Genomic DNA, 20,425 nt, shown 5'->3' on the forward strand with positions numbered 1-20,425 from the left:
GCTAAATATTACGCACCACTAAATTTAAGACTTCTGTGGTGGTAATTTAAGAGGGTGTGTGTGACATCACATCTTTGCTATTGTAACTGTTTTGTGTGGTGTGTGTATATTCAACGTGTACTGCTTTACATTCTAATACTGCTCTGAAATGAGAATGTAATATTCACTCTGTTCTTCCTGTTGTCATTTCTACTTTAAGTGAGGGACGGAAGGTGTCTTTTGTTCTTCTTTTGGTAAACTAGCAAGGAATTGTTAGAATTGTTCTGAGTTTCATTAATTTATAGAACTGCCCATGTCTGACAGACCCAGCAAGGCCTTTTTCATCTGTGCTATGTGGTAACATGGTGGTTTGGCCTGTTCCAGCCGAGAAAAAAAAAAAAAAAAACTGGGCCACCCTTCTAGTCAGAGTTTGGCTTCATATATGATGTGCAAGAATTGTATTCTGATCTAGAAATTACTGTTGCTGAGCCTAAAAGCCAATAAAATTAATGAAATAAGTATTATGACTTGGTGTTTCACAACCTTTATTGAGCCAAGGCACTGATTTTACATGAGAAAATGTCACAGCACACCACCAACAAAAATGTCATGAAATGTATAAATATTGAAATAATGATCTGTCTCAATTCTCAATTTGGGTGGCACGACTGGTTAGCACATCTGCCTCACAGTTCTGACGACCGGGGTTCAAATGCCGGCCCCGCCTGTGTGGAGTTTTGCATGTTCTCCCTGTGCCTGCGTGGGTTTCCTCCCACATCCCAAAAACATGCAAGGTAGGTTAATTGACGACTGAATATGAATGTTAGTGCGAATGGTTGTTTGTTTATATGTGCCCTGCGATTGGCTGGCGACCAGTTCAGGTGTGGCCCGCCTTTCGCCCGAAGATTGCTGGGATAGGCCAGCACGCCCGCGACCCTAGTGAGGAAAAGCAGAACTGATTTTAATTCTCAATTTGATTTAGTGTAAAATCTGGGCTTGTTTAATTGGCACAAAGCTGATATGCTCCAGGAAACCATGACTTATTTTGTTGTATGAATGGCAACAAGTGGATACACGTTAACATCTAATGGCTGAACATTTAATTGTTCTTCCTGTCACTTTATGTCGTAGGCATAGATGGATTAACAACATATATTTGTTAATAATTAATTTGAAGACAAATGAAGTGAAATTGGATAATTTCCCGCGGCACCCGGATGTCATTACCACCCTAGTGTGCACGTGTTCATACGGCCATACGGCGATCCTGATATATTGTGCAATGATGCCACCTACAGCAGTATGACATGAGAGCAAATGAGAGTATTTCATTAGCCAGCAGAATAGATAGTTGCACTGACATTATGTATCATTGCAATGATTTACTGGTTGTGCAACGGAATGCTATGTTATGTTATGTTATGTTATTGCCACATAATTGATTTTCTGTTGATGAGCTTCCATATTTTGAGGCATTAAAACTGAATAAGATAAGAAATTGTTTCAAGTTAAATATATTTTATTATCAGTACTCAGTGATCCGCCGTGTTAAATATGTAGTTATAACCCGACATTCAATCTCACTGCTGATTATTCTGAAGAAAAAACAAACAAACAAAAAAACAGCAAAACAAGAGACGTAGACAACAAACCACAGCATCATCCGGAACCTAGGTCCGCAACAGTTCCTACCCGGACCTTTAACTGTACACTTTAAAAATGGCAGCCAACATAGAGCAAATTTTCCAGGATTTTATTTTGAATAAGATCAGAGAAATTGAAGACCAGAATGTCATCAAAACGTATGTCAAGATTGAGTTTTGCATGCATCGTAGCTACACACAATTCGCTAATAAACTGAATAATAACCTGTTCGGCTTGAACAAAACGTTAAGTGGCCGCTGGACGATTTTTACGCTTGTCTGCCTGAACTGAACCTAATATGTAATAGTGTAGCAGTGGCTTACATGCAGTACAGTAGATATAACTAATGACGGTGTTTTGCGCCACTCTGTACTTAGTTATGTCTTTAAATCGCACACTGTGTTAATTAAGCTTTTTATTTTTATATTGCAATATGGCATCTTGTACAAGATAATACTGCACAGCCTTGAATGGCGTTTTTTGAAAAGGTAGTCATACCTATTTCATTGCATCGTTGTAGTGTACAATGTTCTTCAACTGCACTGCATCCGACTGTGTTTGTTTGTTCTGTTTTTAATATTCCTGTCCTCTCATGTAGCCAATAAGGGAATCAAATGCTAAGCGACCATTCAGAATATGAATCATCTTTACTGGAAAATATGTTAAGAACTTACAAGGAATTTGTCTCCGGTAGTTTGAGCCACTCTAGTATTACAGCAAACAAAGTCACTATGACAAACTTTACATTTTGGAGATGAACACATAGGAACAGAGACATTGAGCAGTGTTAATGATTATATGGTACATGTAAGGCTTACACTATTATAATATGATGTTTCTTATGTCTTAATTAACAGCTCTGGCAATGTAAATAAAAGTCAAGTGTAATTGTCTTAATACGGACATCATTTTTGATGCACCCGTTGTGTTGCATCCCATTGAATTGTGCCTGATATTTTTCTCATTTAATCTTCTTGTCAGTGCTACTCAGGGTGTGGCTGCATGCAGTGAAATGATTTCAGAGGATAATAAAGACAAAAAGAGTGATGACAGGAGTTCACAGAAGAAACATAAAAAACACAAAAAACATAAAAGTAAGAAGAAGAAGAAGCGGAACCGAGAGAAGGAGGGAAAAGAAAGCTGTTCCGAATGCGGGGAAGAATTGGATGCTCCCTCCAGGTATACCTGAAATATCAAATCACACTTTCCATCCATCCATTTTCTGTACCGCTTATCCTCACTAGGTTGGCAGGCGGGCTGGAGCCTATCCCAGCTATCTTTGGTCGAGAGGCGGGATACACCCTGAACTGGTCGCCAGCCAATCACAGGGCACATATAAACAAACAACCATTCACACTCACATTCACACCTACAGGCAATTTGGAGTCTTCAATCAACCTACCATGCATGTTTTGGGGATGTGGGAGGAAACCGGAGTACCCGGAGAAAACCCACGCAGGCACAGGGAGAACATGCAAACTCCACACAGGCGAGGCTGGGATTTGAACCTCAGTCCTCAGAACTGTGAGGCAGATGTGATAACCGGTCTTTCACCGTACCGCCCAAATCACACTTACCATTCGACTTGTTACTTTAAATAAACAATATGAATTGTTTTATTCTAGAAAAAAAACACTGTACAATCAATTTGATGTAGATTGGCTTGCAATATCAAGAATAGGGGATTCTGAATCGCCATCTTGTGTGATATACTAGTGGTGTGAAAGTCACCTCTCAAGTTGTTTAGTATGAATGCTAGTGCCAATCTATTTTTCAGAATTGTCCATGTAGAATTAAGTACATTAAACTTCACAATAATGAGGAAATCCTGGCCAAAGCCTGACCCTTACTGCTGCTTTGGTACCACATTTTACAATGTGTTGTTGTTGTTGTTTTTATAACTCAGTTTTACCTTTTATCACAGAAAAGGAGCCTCAACAGAGAATGAAGAGCAGTGTAAGTGTTTTCCATTCTCTCCTTATGAAACAGAACCCTATCTATCTTAGTACTTAGTATTGACTTGTTTTTCCAGATGATCATACGTGCAGCTCCAGAAGTCACAAGCACAAAACAGGAAAGAGGAAGCGTAAGAAGAGGCACAAAGACGAGAGACGAGGAAACTCATCTGATTCTGACTCAAAGCAAAGGAAGAGTAAATGTGCTCAAAGCTTGTTGCCAAGGCAATGTGAGGAGTTACCTGATATCATCCCAAAGCAGGTAAAAAAATGCTTAAACAGGAGCCAACATTATTGAAGCTTAAATGAGCACTAATTAGGCCTTTCTGTGCTCAATACAGGACAGCTCCAGTGGCGCAAAAGCAGATGAGGGAAGAACGGGGCACTTCCGTTCACATTCCAACTGTTCACATTCCAGCTCAGAGAGGTGGAGTTCTCGACCTGGCAAGCGGAAATCCAGATCTCGCTCACCGTCCAGTTCACAGGATCACTGCAACTCATCCAGGTCCTGAGCACTAATGGACTCATGAAATATGGCTACAATTACTAAAAACCAATCAAAATATACTCACTGAAAATCCTAAACCTACCTGTTCTCGATATTCGTTTATATTCTGTGTGCGTCTGTGCATAGGTCTTTAGACGACAGGGATGTTTTGGACCCACCCACAGTCCCCAAACAAGATGTTGCGAAATGCATCCAACTGCTGTCTCCAAGTCCTAAAAGAAGAGAGAGAACAGATCTGCAGAGGCTGGATCACAATCACAAGCCAGCAGAGGCCACAACGGAAACCACCAGAGACGATTCAGGTACAAATTGTACATGGTTCAGTCCAATCTAGATAGAGAGGTAGGTACTGTATTTATGTATGTATGTACCTCTTTATCTGGATTGGGCAAGATCAGGTAGAAATTGTATGTAAATACTTGTTTCTTGGTTCTGGTAGTAGTTTTACCCTCCACTGCTCTTATGGCAATCTTAAAACTATTCTCGGATTGTGGATTAATGTTTCAGATGCAGATTGTGTTGCATCTTCATCAGTGCCAAATCAATCTAGTCAGTCTCATCAGACTAGTGAGCCCGTTGTCCCACAGCTGAAGGCATCAGAACACACCTCGGCCAGTGTGAGGAAATCGCCTGCAAAAAAGAGGCATAAGCCCCCACCAAGGAGCAAAGAAGAGAAAACAGCAAAGAGGCAGAAGAGATCCCGGTCACCTTGTAGGACCCACAGAACAAGGTCCAGATCCCATAGCTCTTCAAGGAGGAAACAATCCCGATCGAGGTTGGTTTCCCAATGTTACCGTCTGTTAGACAGGATTTGCTGTTAGCAGTCATGAAATACTACATATGGTGTATACAGGTCCAGGAGCCGAAAGTCACGAAGGTCACGCTCTGTGTCGCGGGATAGGGGGCGGCGAACAACTTACAGCCAGAGGGATCGTTGGAAACGAGAGCCAAGCCGCTCGCCTGTGCTCGTACTGCGCAAAAAACGATCCCCTACATGGAAACATGGCAATCACCCTGACAGTCCTCACCGAATCAGTGAATTAGGTAAAATAAGATAAACTCGTTTTCTGCATTGTCTCCTTTATGTCCGCACAGTTGCCACTTTGGCCCACCACAGACTGCGCGATGCAGCCGAACCCGCCTGGAAAGTACCATTGTGAAAAAATGACAGTTGATGACTCACACCTGCACATTGAGCCCTGCACATTACCAACACGCTGCAAAAGAAAACTGCGACCATGTGTCGTGTTTTGAACCTCCACATGCTGTGTATTGTACTGCATTACTTTTATTGAACCACTAACATATGGTGTGATTGTCAAGGAAGAAACTGGTTGACACACAGAGAAGTGGGCGAGAATAAGGCGATAGTGTGGATATTTTAAGAGACTGACTCGCCCCATTTACTGATTTTACCTGGCGTGCTTCGTACATTGCTAGCGTGCATTTTGGCGACAGACTGCACGCTTTGCTAGTTCATCCACAGCTACATTAATCTATCCATTCATTTTCTACACCGCTTATCCTCACTAGAGTCGGGGGTATGCTGGAGCCTATCCCAGCTAATTGTGGACAGGAGGTGGGCTACACCCTGAACTGGTCGCTGGCCAATCGCAAAGCACATATAAGCAAACAACCATTCACACTCACATTCACACCTGCAGGCAATATGGAGTCTTCAATTAACCTACCATGCATGTTTTTGGGATGTGAGAGGAAACACGAGTACCCGGAGAAAACCCACACAGGCACGAGGAGAACATGCAAACTCCACACAGGCAAGGCCGGATTTGAACCCGGGTCCTCAGAACTGTGAGGCGGATGTGCTAACCAGTCGTCCACCGTGCCGCCTCACAGCTACATACAGTATGATATCATAAATATAGTTAAGTATTACTGTAAAACACAATCGATTCATACTGTACATATACTGTATTTACACAGCTTGGCTATTACATCTGGGACGGTGCGACGCCATGCACCAGCAATTAAAATTTTGAATCGCCTCAAAACTCGTGGCCAACCGTCAGCCACTCACGAACACTACTTGCCAAACCCTGCAGACAGCACAACAGTTCAGTGCCGTTTGGTCACATCTCTCAGTGTACGGCAATTTTTAGATGTTCAGTCTTAAGGCACTTTTTTGGTTTGGAATGGGTAAACCCTGTTCCACCTGTCATATTCTTCCCATTCCATATGTGGACCAATTACTCAAATGTTGTGGTTCAGATGAGCCCTTCTGAATACCTCCTCTTTATCCTAATTCCAATTAAACATAACTACAATGTGTACCCCTAAATAAGAATGAAAACGTTTATCAAAGATTTATGTGATGATACATCACAATCATAACAGCACTTTTAATTAGCCTAAAGATAGGGAGGAGTAAATGATTTGTTTGTTTTATTGGCATGATGTTTCCCATATGTAGTAATACCTTAATTTCTCGTGTATCATGCGCACCCATGTATAATACACCCCCCAAAGTTGACCTAAAAATTCTGGAAAACCCTTCTACCTATGTATAATGCATTTTTACAATGCATGATTTTGCCTCTACCCATATGATCAAAACATTATATATACACATACCAACGGAGACCCCGGACTGTTGAATAGCTGAAGCTGTACATCGAGCAAGAATGGGAAAGAATTCCACCTACAAAGCTTGAACAATTAGTGTCCTCAGTTCCCAAACGTTTATTGAATGTTGTCAAAAGAAAAGGTGATGTAACACAGTGGTAAACATGACCCTGTCCCAGCTTTTTTGGAACGTGTTGCAGCCATAAAATTCTAAGTAAATTATTATTTAAATAAGGTTTATCAGTTTGAACATTAAATATCTTGTCTTTCTAGTGTATTCAATTAAATACAGGTTGAACATGATTTACAAATGTTTGTATTCTGTTTTTATTAATGTTTAACACAACGTCCCAACTTCATTGGAATTGGGGTTGTACGATGGTAGGTTCATTTGTTTTCCTTCCTAAAATTGTTTGTAAAGATTGCACATAATTGAATTGTTCCGCTTGGTGGAAACACGGCTTTTGTGTTCCCCTCAGGCAAGGAGCAGCTGTTGGAAATTGCCAAGGCCAATGCAGCTGCTATGTGTGCCAAAGTGGGTATGACTATCCCCGCAAGCCTGAGAAGCTCAATGCTGCCGTTGACGTTGCCAGGCATGGCCATGAATGCTGCTATGACGGCAGGTATGAATGTTGGTTGGAGGAATCACGTTAATGCTTCAACAATAGTTCATCATTCACTGTGTCTGCCTTACAGCCACCATGACCGCTGCTTTGTCCAACATCAACACCTTGTCTTCGCTGCTCCCGCTGCCCACCATAACGAACAAACCTCCTGGTGCAAACCTCACCCACCCCATAAATGCTGCACTGGAGGAAGTGAAAAAGAAAGTAGCAAAGCAGGCTAACAGCATCAGTATTAAGGAGTTCACAGATGTAAGATCCCAGATTCTAGAGGTTGAACTCTGAACACAATGAATTATAGTCTGTTCTAAGAGAGTACACCATCCACATTTTTTATTGGATTCCGTTATTTTAGGTTATTTAAGTTCTCTAACTTTTTAGGTATAGGGATGTCTTAAGGCTCCTTTATACTCGCGTGTGCGGTGAACGAGCTGACGTCACTGCGGCTATCCCACGTGCAGTTTGCCTTTATACTTCAGCGCAACCCACGCACACCGTTTTGAAAATGTGCTGCAGTTCTCCTCCAAATCGGGTGTCACTACGGCTGGTATTGGCTAGGACACCACAGGGTGGAGTTTCCTCTGCATTTTATGGCTAAGTCCAGTACCCATTTTTACTTTCCCGAACAAGGAACAAAGCAACAATATTGGAAAATCAATCGAGAAGGCGGCGGCATAGGTGGTTCGGCTGAGTACAACATCACAGCATGTGACTAAAACGGACCAATCACGGCCCAATGTGTCAGTCACGTGATGCAATGCGGGCGCTGTCGCCCGTGCGAGCATAAAGTATAAAGAGTATAAAGAGGCCTTTAAAGGGTGAAATTGCTGCAAGGACCCCCTAATATGCCTAACGTCAATTAAACCTAACTACTCTGTGCACCCCTAAATGCCATGGGAGTTTTTTTTTTTTTTTTTTTTTTTTTTTTATATAAACATTTCAACCTTAATATTCATGGCCTGTTCCAGGGAAATGAATTTAACCAAGTATAGCTGAATTAAGTTCAGTAGTTATCCATCGTTCCGTAGCTGACTGGCACTGCTTCAACCAACAACAGAGCTGCTAACAGAGTGAAGATAGTTTATAAAAGCAGTCAATGTAGACAACTTGGCCATTGGGCTTGCAACATTAAGTGACTTTTCCTACCGCTCTAGTGACTATTTTTTAAATTAAAAAAAAGTGATTTGGCACATTTTTACATTAACAGTCAATCGTTATGAACATTTCCAAAGACAGAATAGTGCCTTAACTGTATGTAGCAAAAGCAGTGATAGTAAATTACACGGACTATTCGTAGTTGCATTGGGAGGGCAGCAGAAACATAATTTCATGTCCACTTTTGACTGTGCACAAGGTGCGTGAACGCACTGCCAACAAAACAGGACATCACATTCATCATCACCCTTTTAAGATAATTATGGATGGATAGGCTCCCCCAAAAAATCTGTGAATATGCGGATGCCGAACCACTAATATGTGGGGGCTCACTGTGTGCAAAATAAATGATACAATTCATTGCAAATTATTTCGCGGACCCCCAAGTTATGGCTCGTGGTTCCCCGGACCCCAGTTTGACAACCAGGGATTTGAGATTTTAATCCTACATATTGTCAAACTGTGAAAAGGTTTTATTTGCATTAGCAGATACAGTGTTGCCTCTGATTGCAACCAGTGCTTTTTTTGTGTTTTTAGAAGTGCAAGATGATTGTGGAAAGCAAAGGTGAGCTGCCGGTGGCGGTGCCTCATGTGTCGGTCGAAGAGGACGATGGGAAACCGTTTGGGGGATTGATTCTGCGTGAACACAAGGCCATCAGCTTTAACATCAGTGTAAAATGCACACACATTTCACAAATGAAATCATGCAAGATCAAATGTAATGATTACTTCCTCTGTCCATGCCCCGCCCCTCAAGTCAATAGTTTTTGATGAGTCTGTCCATGTGACAGCACTAAGCACTTATTTCGCATTGTATGTTGTTTTCAAGTACAACCGCAATTCCAAATAAGTTGGGACGTTGTGTTAAACATAAATAAAAACAGAATACAATGATTTGCAAATCATGTTGCACCTATATTTAATTGAATGCACTACAAAGAGAATATATTTAATGTTCAAACTGATAAGCATTATTGTTTTTAGCAAATAATCATGAACTTGGAATTTTATGGCACGTTCCAAAAAAGCTGGGACAGGGTCATGTTTACCACTGTGTTACATCACTTTTTCTTTTAACAACATTCAATAAACATTTGGGAACTGAGGACACTAATTGTTGAAGCTTTGTAGGTGGAATTCTTTCCCATTCTTGCTTGATGTACAGCTTCAGCTGTTCAACAGTCCGGGGTCTCCGTTGTCGTATTTTACGCTTCATAATGCGCCACACATTTTCAATGGGATACAGGTCTGGACTGCAGGCAGGCCCGTCTCGTACCCGCACTCTTTTATTACGGAGCCACGCAGTTGTAACACATGCAGAATGTGGTTTGGCATTGTCTTGCTGAAATAAGCAGGGGCGTCCATGAAAAAGACGGATGGTTCTTTTCCTCTTTGGCCCGGAGGACACAACGTCCACAATTTCCAAAAACAATTTCAAATGTGCACTCGTCGGACCACAGAACACTTTTCCACTTTTCATCAGTCCATCTTAGATGAGCTCGGGCCCAGAGAAACCGGCGGCGTTTCTGGGTGTTGTTGATAAATGGCTTTTGCTTTGCATAGTAGAGTTTCAAGTCGCACTTACAGTTCGGCGCTGCATCCGTATTTACTGACATTGGTTTTCTGAAGTGTTCCCGAGTCCATGTGGTGATATCCTTTACAATTGATGTCGGGTTTTGATGCAGTGCCGCCTGAGGGATCGAAGGTCACGGGCATTCAATGTTGGTTTTCGGCTTTGCCGCTTACATGCAGTGATCTCTCCAGATTCTCGGAACCTTTTGCTGATATTATGGACCGTAGATGATGAAATCGGTAAATTCCCACTTGTTCACGAAGAGGAGAACCTCGCCCCATCTTTGCTTGTGAATGACTGAGCAATTGAGGGAAGCTCCTTTTATACCCAATCATAGCACCCACCTGTTTCCAATTCGCCTGTTCACCTGTGGGATGATCCAAACAGGTGTTTGATGAGCATTCCTCAACTTTCTCAGTCTTTTTTGCCACCTGTCCCAGCTTTTTTGGAACGTGTAGCAGCCATAAAATTCTAAGTTAATGATTATTTGCTGAAAACAATAAATGTTATCAGTTTGAACATTAAACATTTTGTCTTTGTAGTGTATTCAATTAAATATAGGTTGAACATGATTTGAAAATCATTGTATTCTGTTTTTATTTATGTTTAACACAACGTCCCAACTTCATTGGAATTGGGGTTGTAAATTCAATTTGTGAATTACTCCTAACGTGAAGTAAAATAGGTTATTATATGACTCATTAATGGGAAAGGTGATTCATAGTATCACCAACATGTTCACCATCCAGAACACTATTGTGCGACCAACAGCCCGAAGTGATGCAGGCATGGCAAAAGAGTTCCCAGTGTCTTCGGGATCTCAACACCGTAAAAAGGTCTCAATAAAAGATTTACAGTATTTTTATTGAATTTTTTACCTTTTAAGTGATTGAGTATGTACTGTCCAGGAGAGTAAGACATTGGACGCCTATGGAGATTGGGTTCCAGTGGACAAAACGCCAGAGGAGCCAAAGACCACCGTTTCCACGGCAGTAGCCAGCTCATCTTCAGGTATCAGTGAGACTTCCAAAGCAGAGTTGCCGGCGACGGCTGAGGAATCAGTGGCAGATGACGACAGCGTGTTTCCTGGTCCGCCGCCACAGGTTGAGTTGCACTGAGATCTAATATGCTATCCAGTTGCTCGAATGACACATTTCTTGAACATCTTTCGTCTTTGCAGCCTGTTGACATCTCTCAGGCTGTGAGCGAGAGGATCAAAGCTCAGAAGCGATTGGCCGAGAACCCCTATGACGTCAGCGCCATTTGCATGCTTAGCCGGGCCCAAGAGCAGGTAGTAGATGTTTGTTATCCATCCATCCATCCATCTTCTGAGCCACTTCTCCTCACTAGGGTCGCGGGCGTGCTGGCAGCCTATCCCAGCTCTCATCGGGCAGGAGGCGGGGTACACCCTGAACTGGTTGCCAGCCAATCGCAGGGCACATACAAACAAACAACCATTCGCACTCACATTCACACCTACGAGCAATATAGAGTTGTCAATTAACCTACATGTTTGTTATTGTTTTTTAAATTATTTTCAAAGTGTTATTTCTTATAATCCCTCAAGGGGAAATTCAATTGACATGAGTATTAGGGTTGTATTACTTCCAGTTTGAAACTTTGAAGGTTGGCCTTTAATAGGAAACTTAAACTTAGTTGGGGAAATATGCTTTTTTTTTTTAATTTCAAATTTCATGACAGTAAAGTACAGTTCAATATGAAGAGCCCATTGCTTGAAACGTTTAACAAAAGTGCAGAGGCTTGAGAAGCTTGAGGGAAGATGCTTTTTAACTGAACTGAACTTAGCTTTTTAAATGCTAATTTAACTTTGGGAATGGAAAGAGGCTCTTTTTATTTAACAATTTGAATGGGACTTTGTTGTTTGATTTTTGTTCATTTGAATTGAGTAATATTTAACTCAACATTCATGTTTTTTTTCTTCAATTAAAATGCTTTATCGTTTAGCAAAATATTTTCACTTACTTACAAATAAATAGGGAAGTGCCATGCTTTTGAATTGTATTTTTCATGGATGTCTTCTTATGATGAAAACAAATCTTCATCCATCCATCCATTTTCTGAGCCGCTTCTCCTCACTCGGGTCGCAGGGCGTGCTGGAGGCTATCCCAGCTATCATCGTGCAGGAGGCGGGGTACACCCTGAACTGGTTGCCAGCCAATCACAGGGCACATACAAACAAACAACCATTCGCACTCACATTCACACCTACGGGCAATTTAGAGTCATCAATTAACCTACCATGCATGTTTTTTGGGATGTGGGAGGAAACCGGAGTGCCCGGAGAAAACCCACGCAGGCACGGGGAGAACATGCAAACTCCACACAGGCGGGGACGGGGATAGAACCCCGGTCCTCAGAACTGTGAGGCAGACGATCTAACCAGTCTTCCACCGTGCCGCCACAAATATTCATATTCATCCTTATTATTTCCAAAATTCCCAGCTTAACTTGCCGTGAAAATTTACCAGAAACTTTTTTCTTTTTCTTTTCTACACCAAATAGAGTACCAGGTCCCACATTCCGTCAGCCTTTCTGTCTCATAGTTTCCTCACCTGGTTCAATGTGAGATACAAGACAGTGTAGCATTAAAAGGAAAATTGTGATTTTTAAATAGATAGATGTCACATTTATACAAGTAATAGTAGTTTTTATAAGTAATAATAGTCAAGTATGCTACAGTCACATTTGTGCAATGAATGCTAATTTGAGCTGCGTAGATTTGGTATGCATATGCATTCGTTAAATATTCATTCAGGGAGTATTTATCATACATGCAGTGGAGAGTTATGTATTATGAATGGAATGAAGGATGAAAACAAAATTATGGAGGATAAATTGTACTGTAGTACCATTTAGCTGTCATATAGTTTGGAAAGAGAGCCTTTTTAAGCAGAATAAGAGAGAGTAGAAGATTGAGGGATCCCGCAGGATATGGAATATTGCAGTAAATACAGAAAAACATATTGGTTGCTATTTGTTTTGAGGAAAAAGATGACTGTAAGTACAGTTGAATGTAATATGCTGCTACAGTAGAAGCTGTGTCTGGCTATACTGTCCATCTCGTTTGCAGTTGATCACAATAACAACAAATATCTAGACTGTCTCACTATTATTCTGCTGTGGTTCTCACCCCTAGTCCACTTGTCCACTCTGTCCCCCTGTCCGTCCCCTAAAACCCGTTTCTGTCCGGCTGTATTTTCAATAAACATCAGATTAATTCAATTTTTTTTTTAAATTAAGCAGAGGGAGTATTTCAAACTCCCCTGTTGCACAGCAACACTGTTCCAGCACAAAGGCATACAGATCCACCATTCTGCAAGGCCATACAGCTGAACAGGACAGGTTTACAAAAAACAAACAAAACAAAAAAACAATAACAATAGTGTTTTACTAAGTTCTGAAGGCTAAATTATTCAAATTTTGAGATTGCACTGTTCACTAAAAGTGACATCATTTGTTGAATTTGGACCAACTGCTTGTAATACGAGCAGTGTTGAGCTATTTAAAATTTTCTTATTTTGTTTTTTAAGTTTGTGTATTTTGCTCAATTATTGATGGGGTTTGACTAGTTTTGAGTATAACTGTGTCCGCAGGCTGCGTACCGTATCAATAAAATATTGAAAAAATATTATACAAAAAATATATACAAAAACTAAAAAATACCTTCTTACCCATGACCAAAACAGATATACTATTTAAGCTCATCTTAAGTTTTCCTTTCACAGGTGGATGCGTGGGCCCAGTCCAATACTGTTCCTGGTCTATTCACGGGCTCCACAGGAGCCCAAGTTCTCTCCTCAGAGGAGCTGTCCAACAGCGGCCCACAAGCATGGCTGAAGAAGGTAAAAGATGCAACACAATGAGACCTTAAATGAATGTACAGTCACGCACTCTTGGAACATGCCTGTTGGTTAGCTATATGCTTAATGAATGCTAAAATATTTCCTTAAAGATTGAATGAAGTTTAATGCTGAAAGTGTATATCAGGGGTGTCCAAACTACAGGTCGGGGGACATTTACAACCTTTTTTTTTCCCCCCCCAATGAATAAAAACAATATACACTATACTGCTATAATACTAATATACACACGGCCTTAGGAAGAAAAACTTTGGACATCCCTGGTAGCACTTTGAATCCACACCATCTGATGTTTTTAAACTTGAAAAGGGTTCTTTCTTAGATACCGGATAATAATTCTATAAAATTTTAATTGGTTGACTCCTATGTAGTCCAAATGCTTCACAAGAACTACAAATTGTATGTCCTTTTTTGATGCCTCAAGCTCAGGCCTGGGTTCTTATCAGCCTCAAATGTCTTGGTTAGGACCAGTTCCTCAGGGCAGCGCCAGTATCGGGCGGTGTTGGAGAATTTTTGATGAGAAAGATGGGCTGGAGGACAGGAGAGGGCCTCGGGAGGAACCGTGAAGGCACTGTGGAGCCGATCATCATTGACTTCAAAGTGGACCGCAAAGGTCAGGAAGTCCGCAGTACTTTCTGAATGCTTGAGATGAATGGTGAATTTTTTATTTTTTTTGTTTGATTCAGGACTTGTTGCTGAAGGGGAAAAGCCACAGAAACCAACTGGAGGACTAGTGGTAACCAAGGACCTCATGGGTAAATGACAAAAACGAAACAAATCCAACTTGACCCCTATTTTCCTTTGGGTGAGAAATACCTCCGAAGATCACTAGGTGGCAATAGATAAGTACAATGCTATCATGAGAACATTTACACATTGACATACTTTAAAAATGACTGAAAATTAACTAATGAAAATGCAGCAGTTTTATTTTAATGGTCCAAATAAGTTATTTAAAAAATATATATAGGGAACAGTATTTAAAGTGAATGTTGATGGAAGGGCAAAACATTGTGGAATTAAACTCACCCCTCTAGAGCTCCTCTTCTCATTTCACTCTTTCCATACAGGTAAGCACCCGGTATCAGCTCTTATCGAATTGTGCACGAAGAAACGGATGACGCAGCCTGACTTCATCATGGTTCACCACAGCGGCCCAGACCACCGCAAGAATTTCCTTTTCAAGGTAGATCACTTTTTATATTTGCACTGTTACTGGGCTACTGTGTGGTGGCTAAATATTAATTGTCAATGCATTGTGTGCTCACCAGGTCACAGTGAATGGTGCGGACTATCAGCCCCAAACAGCCAGTCCGAACAAGAAACATGCCAAGGCCATGGCGGCAACAGTGGCACTGCAGGCTCTTGGAGAGGTAATAGTAAGTCCAAGGAGATCTCACTGAAAGTGACGAGAGGCCGTCATTGAGCATGGCGTACACTGTATAATATAGGTGTGTTGTTTTCAAATTCCAATTCCGTATTTGAGTTGGTTGCCTGTGATGTAAACGTCAAAGCTAACAACTTTCAGTACTTTTTCACGAGGGCTGGGGAAAAAAAATCAAATAACTCTGCTAGGTCGACTTAAAAATTTTTATTTGAGCCTCGAAGCTTCTGCCAGGACCGAAAAATAAGTTCTGCCCGGAACCATGTTTACGCCGCCGGAACTCATGTTTCACATGGACATTTATTGCAGAGGGATGCGCTGTTGGGCCAAGGATAAACAACAAGCCAAAAACGACAAAGGAGCATCCATAAGTGATTTTTCAGACACTATTAGATGTGTAATGTACATATAACATGATAGGTATGAGTGAGCTGAATGCTAGTTAGTCTTTTTTGACCTAAAATAGTCATCGCGAGCAGACTAATGCTAATTGCGATTGCTAACCGTTTAGCATTTACCATTTTGCTGTCTCAAATTCTGTACACAAAATTTACACCATACACTCAGTACCAACATACGCAGTTTAAGGACTGAAGTCCATCCCATAAATGAGAATAAAATGCATTAGTAGGAAAAGAACAAATCTAAAACAATGGGGGGAGGGTTTGATTATTATTAGATTTGATCAATAATCAATAGGAGAATCAATTCTTAAAAGATTTGATAGTGACAGCCCTAGTGTTCATATTGTATGGCAGTCTTCTGCAGTTTCGCTTTGAAAAACATTGCCCTCTTTTAAGATTATCAAACAAATGTAAATATCAGACAATATTACCTAAGTTAACTTCAAATACTGTTTTTAAATGGAGATTTCATTTATTAAGGAAAATAAGTATTCAGTTACCTGGCCCTGTGCGAAAAAGTAATTGCCCCCTAATCTTAATAAATGGTTGGGACATCATCAGCTGCCACAACTGAAACCAAGCGTTTTCTATAACTAGCAATGAGTCTGTCACATCTCTGTGGAGATATTTTGACCCACTCTTCCTTGTTGAATTGTTTGAATTTAGCAAAAATGAATGGCCTTGTTAAGGTCATGCCACTCCATTACGATCATATTCAAGTCTGGACTTTGACTAAGCCACTGCAAAACTTTCATTTACCTTTTCTTTAAGCTATTCAGAAGTTGACTTGCTGGTGTGTTTTGGATTGTTATCCTGCTGCAGAACCCAAGTGCGGTTCAGCTTGCGGTCACAAACTGATTGCTGAACATTCTCCTTCAGAGTTTTCTGTTAATGAGCAGAATTCATGGTTTCATCAATCACAGCAAGTTGTTGAGGTCCTGAAGGAGCAAAGCAATCCAAGACCATCACACTACCACCACATTTGACTCTTGGTATGATGTTCTTTTTCTGAAATGCTGTGCTACATTTACACTAGATTTAACGAGACACACACTTTCCAAAAAGCTCAACTTTCATCTCGTCTTGTCCATGTATTATTCTCTCACAAGTCAAAAGGAATCATACGGGATGTTTTTTTTTTTTTTTTTGGGGCTAAAGTAAGACAAGCCTTCTTTTGGTCAGCAGTGGTTTTCACCTTGGAACTCTGCCATGGGTGCCATTTTTGCCCAGTCTCCTCCTTATTGTTGTGTCATGAACATTGACCTTAACTGAGGCAAAAGATGCCTGCAGTCCTTTAGAAGTTGTCCTGAGTTCCTTTGTGGCCTCCTGGATGAGTCATTGCTGTTCTCTTGGTGTAATCTTTGTGGGCTGGCCACTCCTGGGATGGTCCACTACTGTTCCATGTTTTCTCCAAGTGAGGATAATGGCACTCGCTATGGTTCGCTGGAATCCCAAAGCTTTGGAAATGTTTTTTGTAAGCCTTCCCCGACTGATAGATGTCAATTATTTTATTTCTCAACTGTTCTGGAATTTCTTCGGATTGTGTCATTTTGTTGCAGCTTTTTTCGATCTTTTGTCCGACTTGATTTTGTCAGACAGATTTTGTTTGAGTGATTTCTTCATTGAACACGTCTGGAGGTAATCTGGCTTGGGTGTGATCAGTGAAAATTAACCCAAATTTGTGATTAGCCACAATTAATTCATGGTTTAACAAGGGGGGTAATTACTTTTTCATACAGGGGTGATGATTTAACAGTGGGGATAATTACATTTTCATACAGGGCCAGGTAACTGATTAGTTTTTTCTTTAATAAATTAAATCGCCATTTAAAAACAGCATTTTAAGTTCACTTGGGTTATATTTGTCTGATATTTACATTTGTTTGATGATCTTAAACATTTTTAATAGTTTTTAAAAAATTGATGGGGGTACACTGCATTGAATATTCTTCAGTGACAGTATAAGTCACCTGATCTCAACTCAAAAGACCATGATTTTACAACAGGCTGTAGTGATGAACCTCAGAATTCTTGCTTGAAACTTGAAGGTTAAGACTTGAGACTTTCTTATGACTGGCACATATGTGACTTTTTCCCACCTATGGTAGGAACAAAACTCTGTCGTAAAGTGAGGATGGTCTGTATCACGAAAATCGCAGCTGCTATCATCTTTTAACGAACAACATAGCCATAGTGCCGATACAAAGGGGCAGAGTGAGCGACTAAGGGGTTTGTGCAATATCACCATAGGAAAGGTGTGGGTGTTGAAACACCCCCATCCTCGTGGTTGTGCTACATCATCTACAACTGTTTTTTTTTTGTGTGTGTGCGTTTACCAGGTTCCCGTTGACGGACCTGGACTCTATACTGGTCCTGTCTTCACAGCCGCTTCCACCGGCCCTCTGTTCTCCACCTAGACGTCCAACCGTCGACTGGTTATGTGACCATTGTTCACGTCTCCTCATTTTCAGTCTGTTTCTATAGTCAAGGGTGCATATAAGTGGTGCGCAGGTGCCCATAAGCACTGAAAATATTAAAAGCGCACCCGATTGAAGTGTATCAGTGCGCTTTTGCGCACCAAGCATTTTAGTCTTTTTTTTTTTTTTTTTTTTTTTTTTTTCAGCACAGCGGTAGGCTCCGGTAGTGTTGTTCAAATGAACAAACAAGTCTTTTGAGTGAACAGACTGAATGGAACTGATTTGATCCTTTCTCACTTTATTTGAGCAAAGTTGCCAGCGAATGTCGCCACTTGCGGGGTGTGGATGGTGGCTGAATGCGCGCAGGGGCCGACGACGAGGCGGTGGACTTTATTGTCGTCTTGGGCTTGCTGCACAGCAGCTATGATGCTCCGTCAAAATATGTCTTTATGTGAAACCGGACTGTGGTGGTGCAAACAAGATAGTGGACTGCTGCCCAAGAGAACTGCGCCAAATCAGCTGATTGCGTGGTCCAATTCTGAAACTGTGTACTGTACTGTCCTCTGCTGGCTGGCTGTTGGCCATTGGCGGTAAATATATAGTATCTATCTATAAGTACAGGTGCAGGTATACAGTACAGTATACAGAATGCAAGGTATGAAATAATATGCAATGTGTCTAAGTTAATGTCTATTGGTACAGGTATGAACTGGCTCAGACTAAGACTAATAAAACGTAAAGCACATGCAGTAAGGCCTAAAAGTAAATAAATTGTTATAAGGTCAATAATCATATGGAAAACAACAACTTTTATTCCTTTATTTGTACAGAAAATAAGTAATGAATAGGATGTGCCAACAAATGGATATACTGTAAGCTCAGCCAGTGAGGTTGGTGGGTCATGAAAAAAAATGAGCACCAAGCAACAACCTCTTGTGCTCATTTGAGAACCAGACCAAAATTTTTATGTGCATCCCTGTCAACAGTTCTACAGTACTGTATAAGGCCACCATTAGATTTGTTGTTTTAGCAATGCTGCAATGACCATATAGAGTTAAACAACAATGTCTCTACTTCCTCGTTTGTGGAGGTCGATGAATTGACGAGAGGGGCTTATCCATATTCTCGGCAAAATGTTATTGGTTTTTACCTTTTCCAAGGCTACAATTAAATTATTTGGAATAAAAAATAAAAAGAATCCTGTTGACTATTTGTCTCCAAGTTTAATGTTGAAAGGTCAGGGTGCAAAGATTTTATGGGGTCGGTTAAAATTCATATTTGCATTGTTAATATGTTTTGTAATACATGCAGATAATTTACAGCAAGTTGTTAACCATAAATTGGATTAAAAATTAGGATTTATTGAACGCTCCCAAAACATTAAGATTTTGAGACATCCTGGCCGTAGTTACTCTTCACCGTAAGGGCTACCGGAAGTGATGTCATGCTGGTCGTTCAATAGCACGGTACGCTTGCATTGAATGGGTGAGAATGTTTCGTAATTCAAGCAGGAGGATGGTTTTGACACACAGGAGCCGACTGGAAGTAGACTTGTTATCAAACCCTACATTTGAACAGATTGGGAGATCGTAGCATGACTTTGACGATCGCAAGCGTCTACTTAACAGCTGCGCAGGTCTGACATTGAAAGTGATCACTACTGCATCGATGGGACACAATTTCGCATGTGTATGTACTGTATATATACATATACAGTGGATAGGGAACCATTGGACCAAAAAAATAAATAAATAAATAAATAAAAGAAAAATTCCAAACCCAAAAATTATTGAATAAGTAGTGATAAATTGCCAGTAAGCGTTTTCGGGGTTGGTTCCACCTGACAGAGAAAAAAACAAAGAGATGTTTTTTTCCTGAAAACAAAAATTTAAGGAAAAAAATCCACAAACAGCGAGTTTGCGGGGGTCCACTGTGTGTGTGTGTGTGTGTGTGTGTGTGTAAAAAGGAGAAAACCCATGGAGTGACAGTCAGTTGGACATGAAATGTAAACAACGCGCTGCTTTGATTTAAACTTTCGCTGGAAATGGTTTCAATACATTTCTACTGCTCAGTTCACAATCACCACCGGTCGTATAGTCGTAGCAAATGCAAACAACTCTCTTTACCTTCGTCCTGCGCTGCAGGTGTGCACCATAGCGGGCGGGCGGTGTCCAGGTTGAAGATGCGATTGTCGAAGGGAAAATAGTTGGCACCGCAGCTGATTTCAGCCCGAGTCGAACTATGCCTGTGCATCCAAAACTTTCTTTTAAATGTTTCCAAAAACAAGGCCGGTTCGAAAGTTACGTGTAGTTGCATGGC

The 20,425-nt window shown here is 40.9% G+C and overlaps 2 protein-coding genes across 6 annotated transcripts in view; both read left to right on the top strand.

The window, feature by feature from the left end:
* Positions 1-506, top strand: part of LOC133409231 (calcipressin-1-like) — a 25,603-nt gene extending 25,097 nt beyond the window's left edge. For all 4 annotated transcript variants that reach the window (XM_061689100.1, XM_061689017.1, XM_061689255.1 and 1 more), the window contains one exon: positions 1-506. This exon is cut by the window's left edge and continues 649 nt beyond it. The gene's annotated coding sequence lies outside the window, so the exon portion shown is untranslated.
* A 1,185-nt stretch (positions 507-1,691) lies between these two features.
* On the top strand, positions 1,692-18,291 carry LOC133405640 (protein SON). 2 transcript variants are annotated; one of them, XM_061682761.1, is made up of 20 exons: positions 1,692-1,781; positions 2,605-2,802; positions 3,548-3,579; positions 3,656-3,840; positions 3,920-4,083; positions 4,213-4,388; positions 4,594-4,861; positions 4,940-5,130; positions 7,149-7,292; positions 7,366-7,544; positions 8,985-9,119; positions 10,770-10,856; positions 10,929-11,123; positions 11,201-11,311; positions 13,767-13,883; positions 14,367-14,514; positions 14,588-14,656; positions 14,972-15,087; positions 15,173-15,280; positions 18,029-18,291. In XM_061682761.1, exons 1-20 carry the CDS (start codon positions 1,699-1,701, stop codon positions 18,104-18,106), a joined length of 2,784 nt encoding a protein of 927 aa, XP_061538745.1. In that variant the 5' UTR covers positions 1,692-1,698; the 3' UTR covers positions 18,107-18,291. The 2 variants fall into 2 exon arrangements, with proteins under 2 accessions (XP_061538745.1, XP_061538746.1); XM_061682762.1 differs by having other exon boundaries at positions 15,173-15,274.
* The last annotated feature ends 2,134 nt before the right edge of the window (positions 18,292-20,425 follow it).

This window comes from Phycodurus eques, chromosome 1 (genome assembly GCF_024500275.1).
Source record: "Phycodurus eques isolate BA_2022a chromosome 1, UOR_Pequ_1.1, whole genome shotgun sequence".
Taxonomy (NCBI): Eukaryota; Metazoa; Chordata; class Actinopteri; order Syngnathiformes; family Syngnathidae; genus Phycodurus; species Phycodurus eques.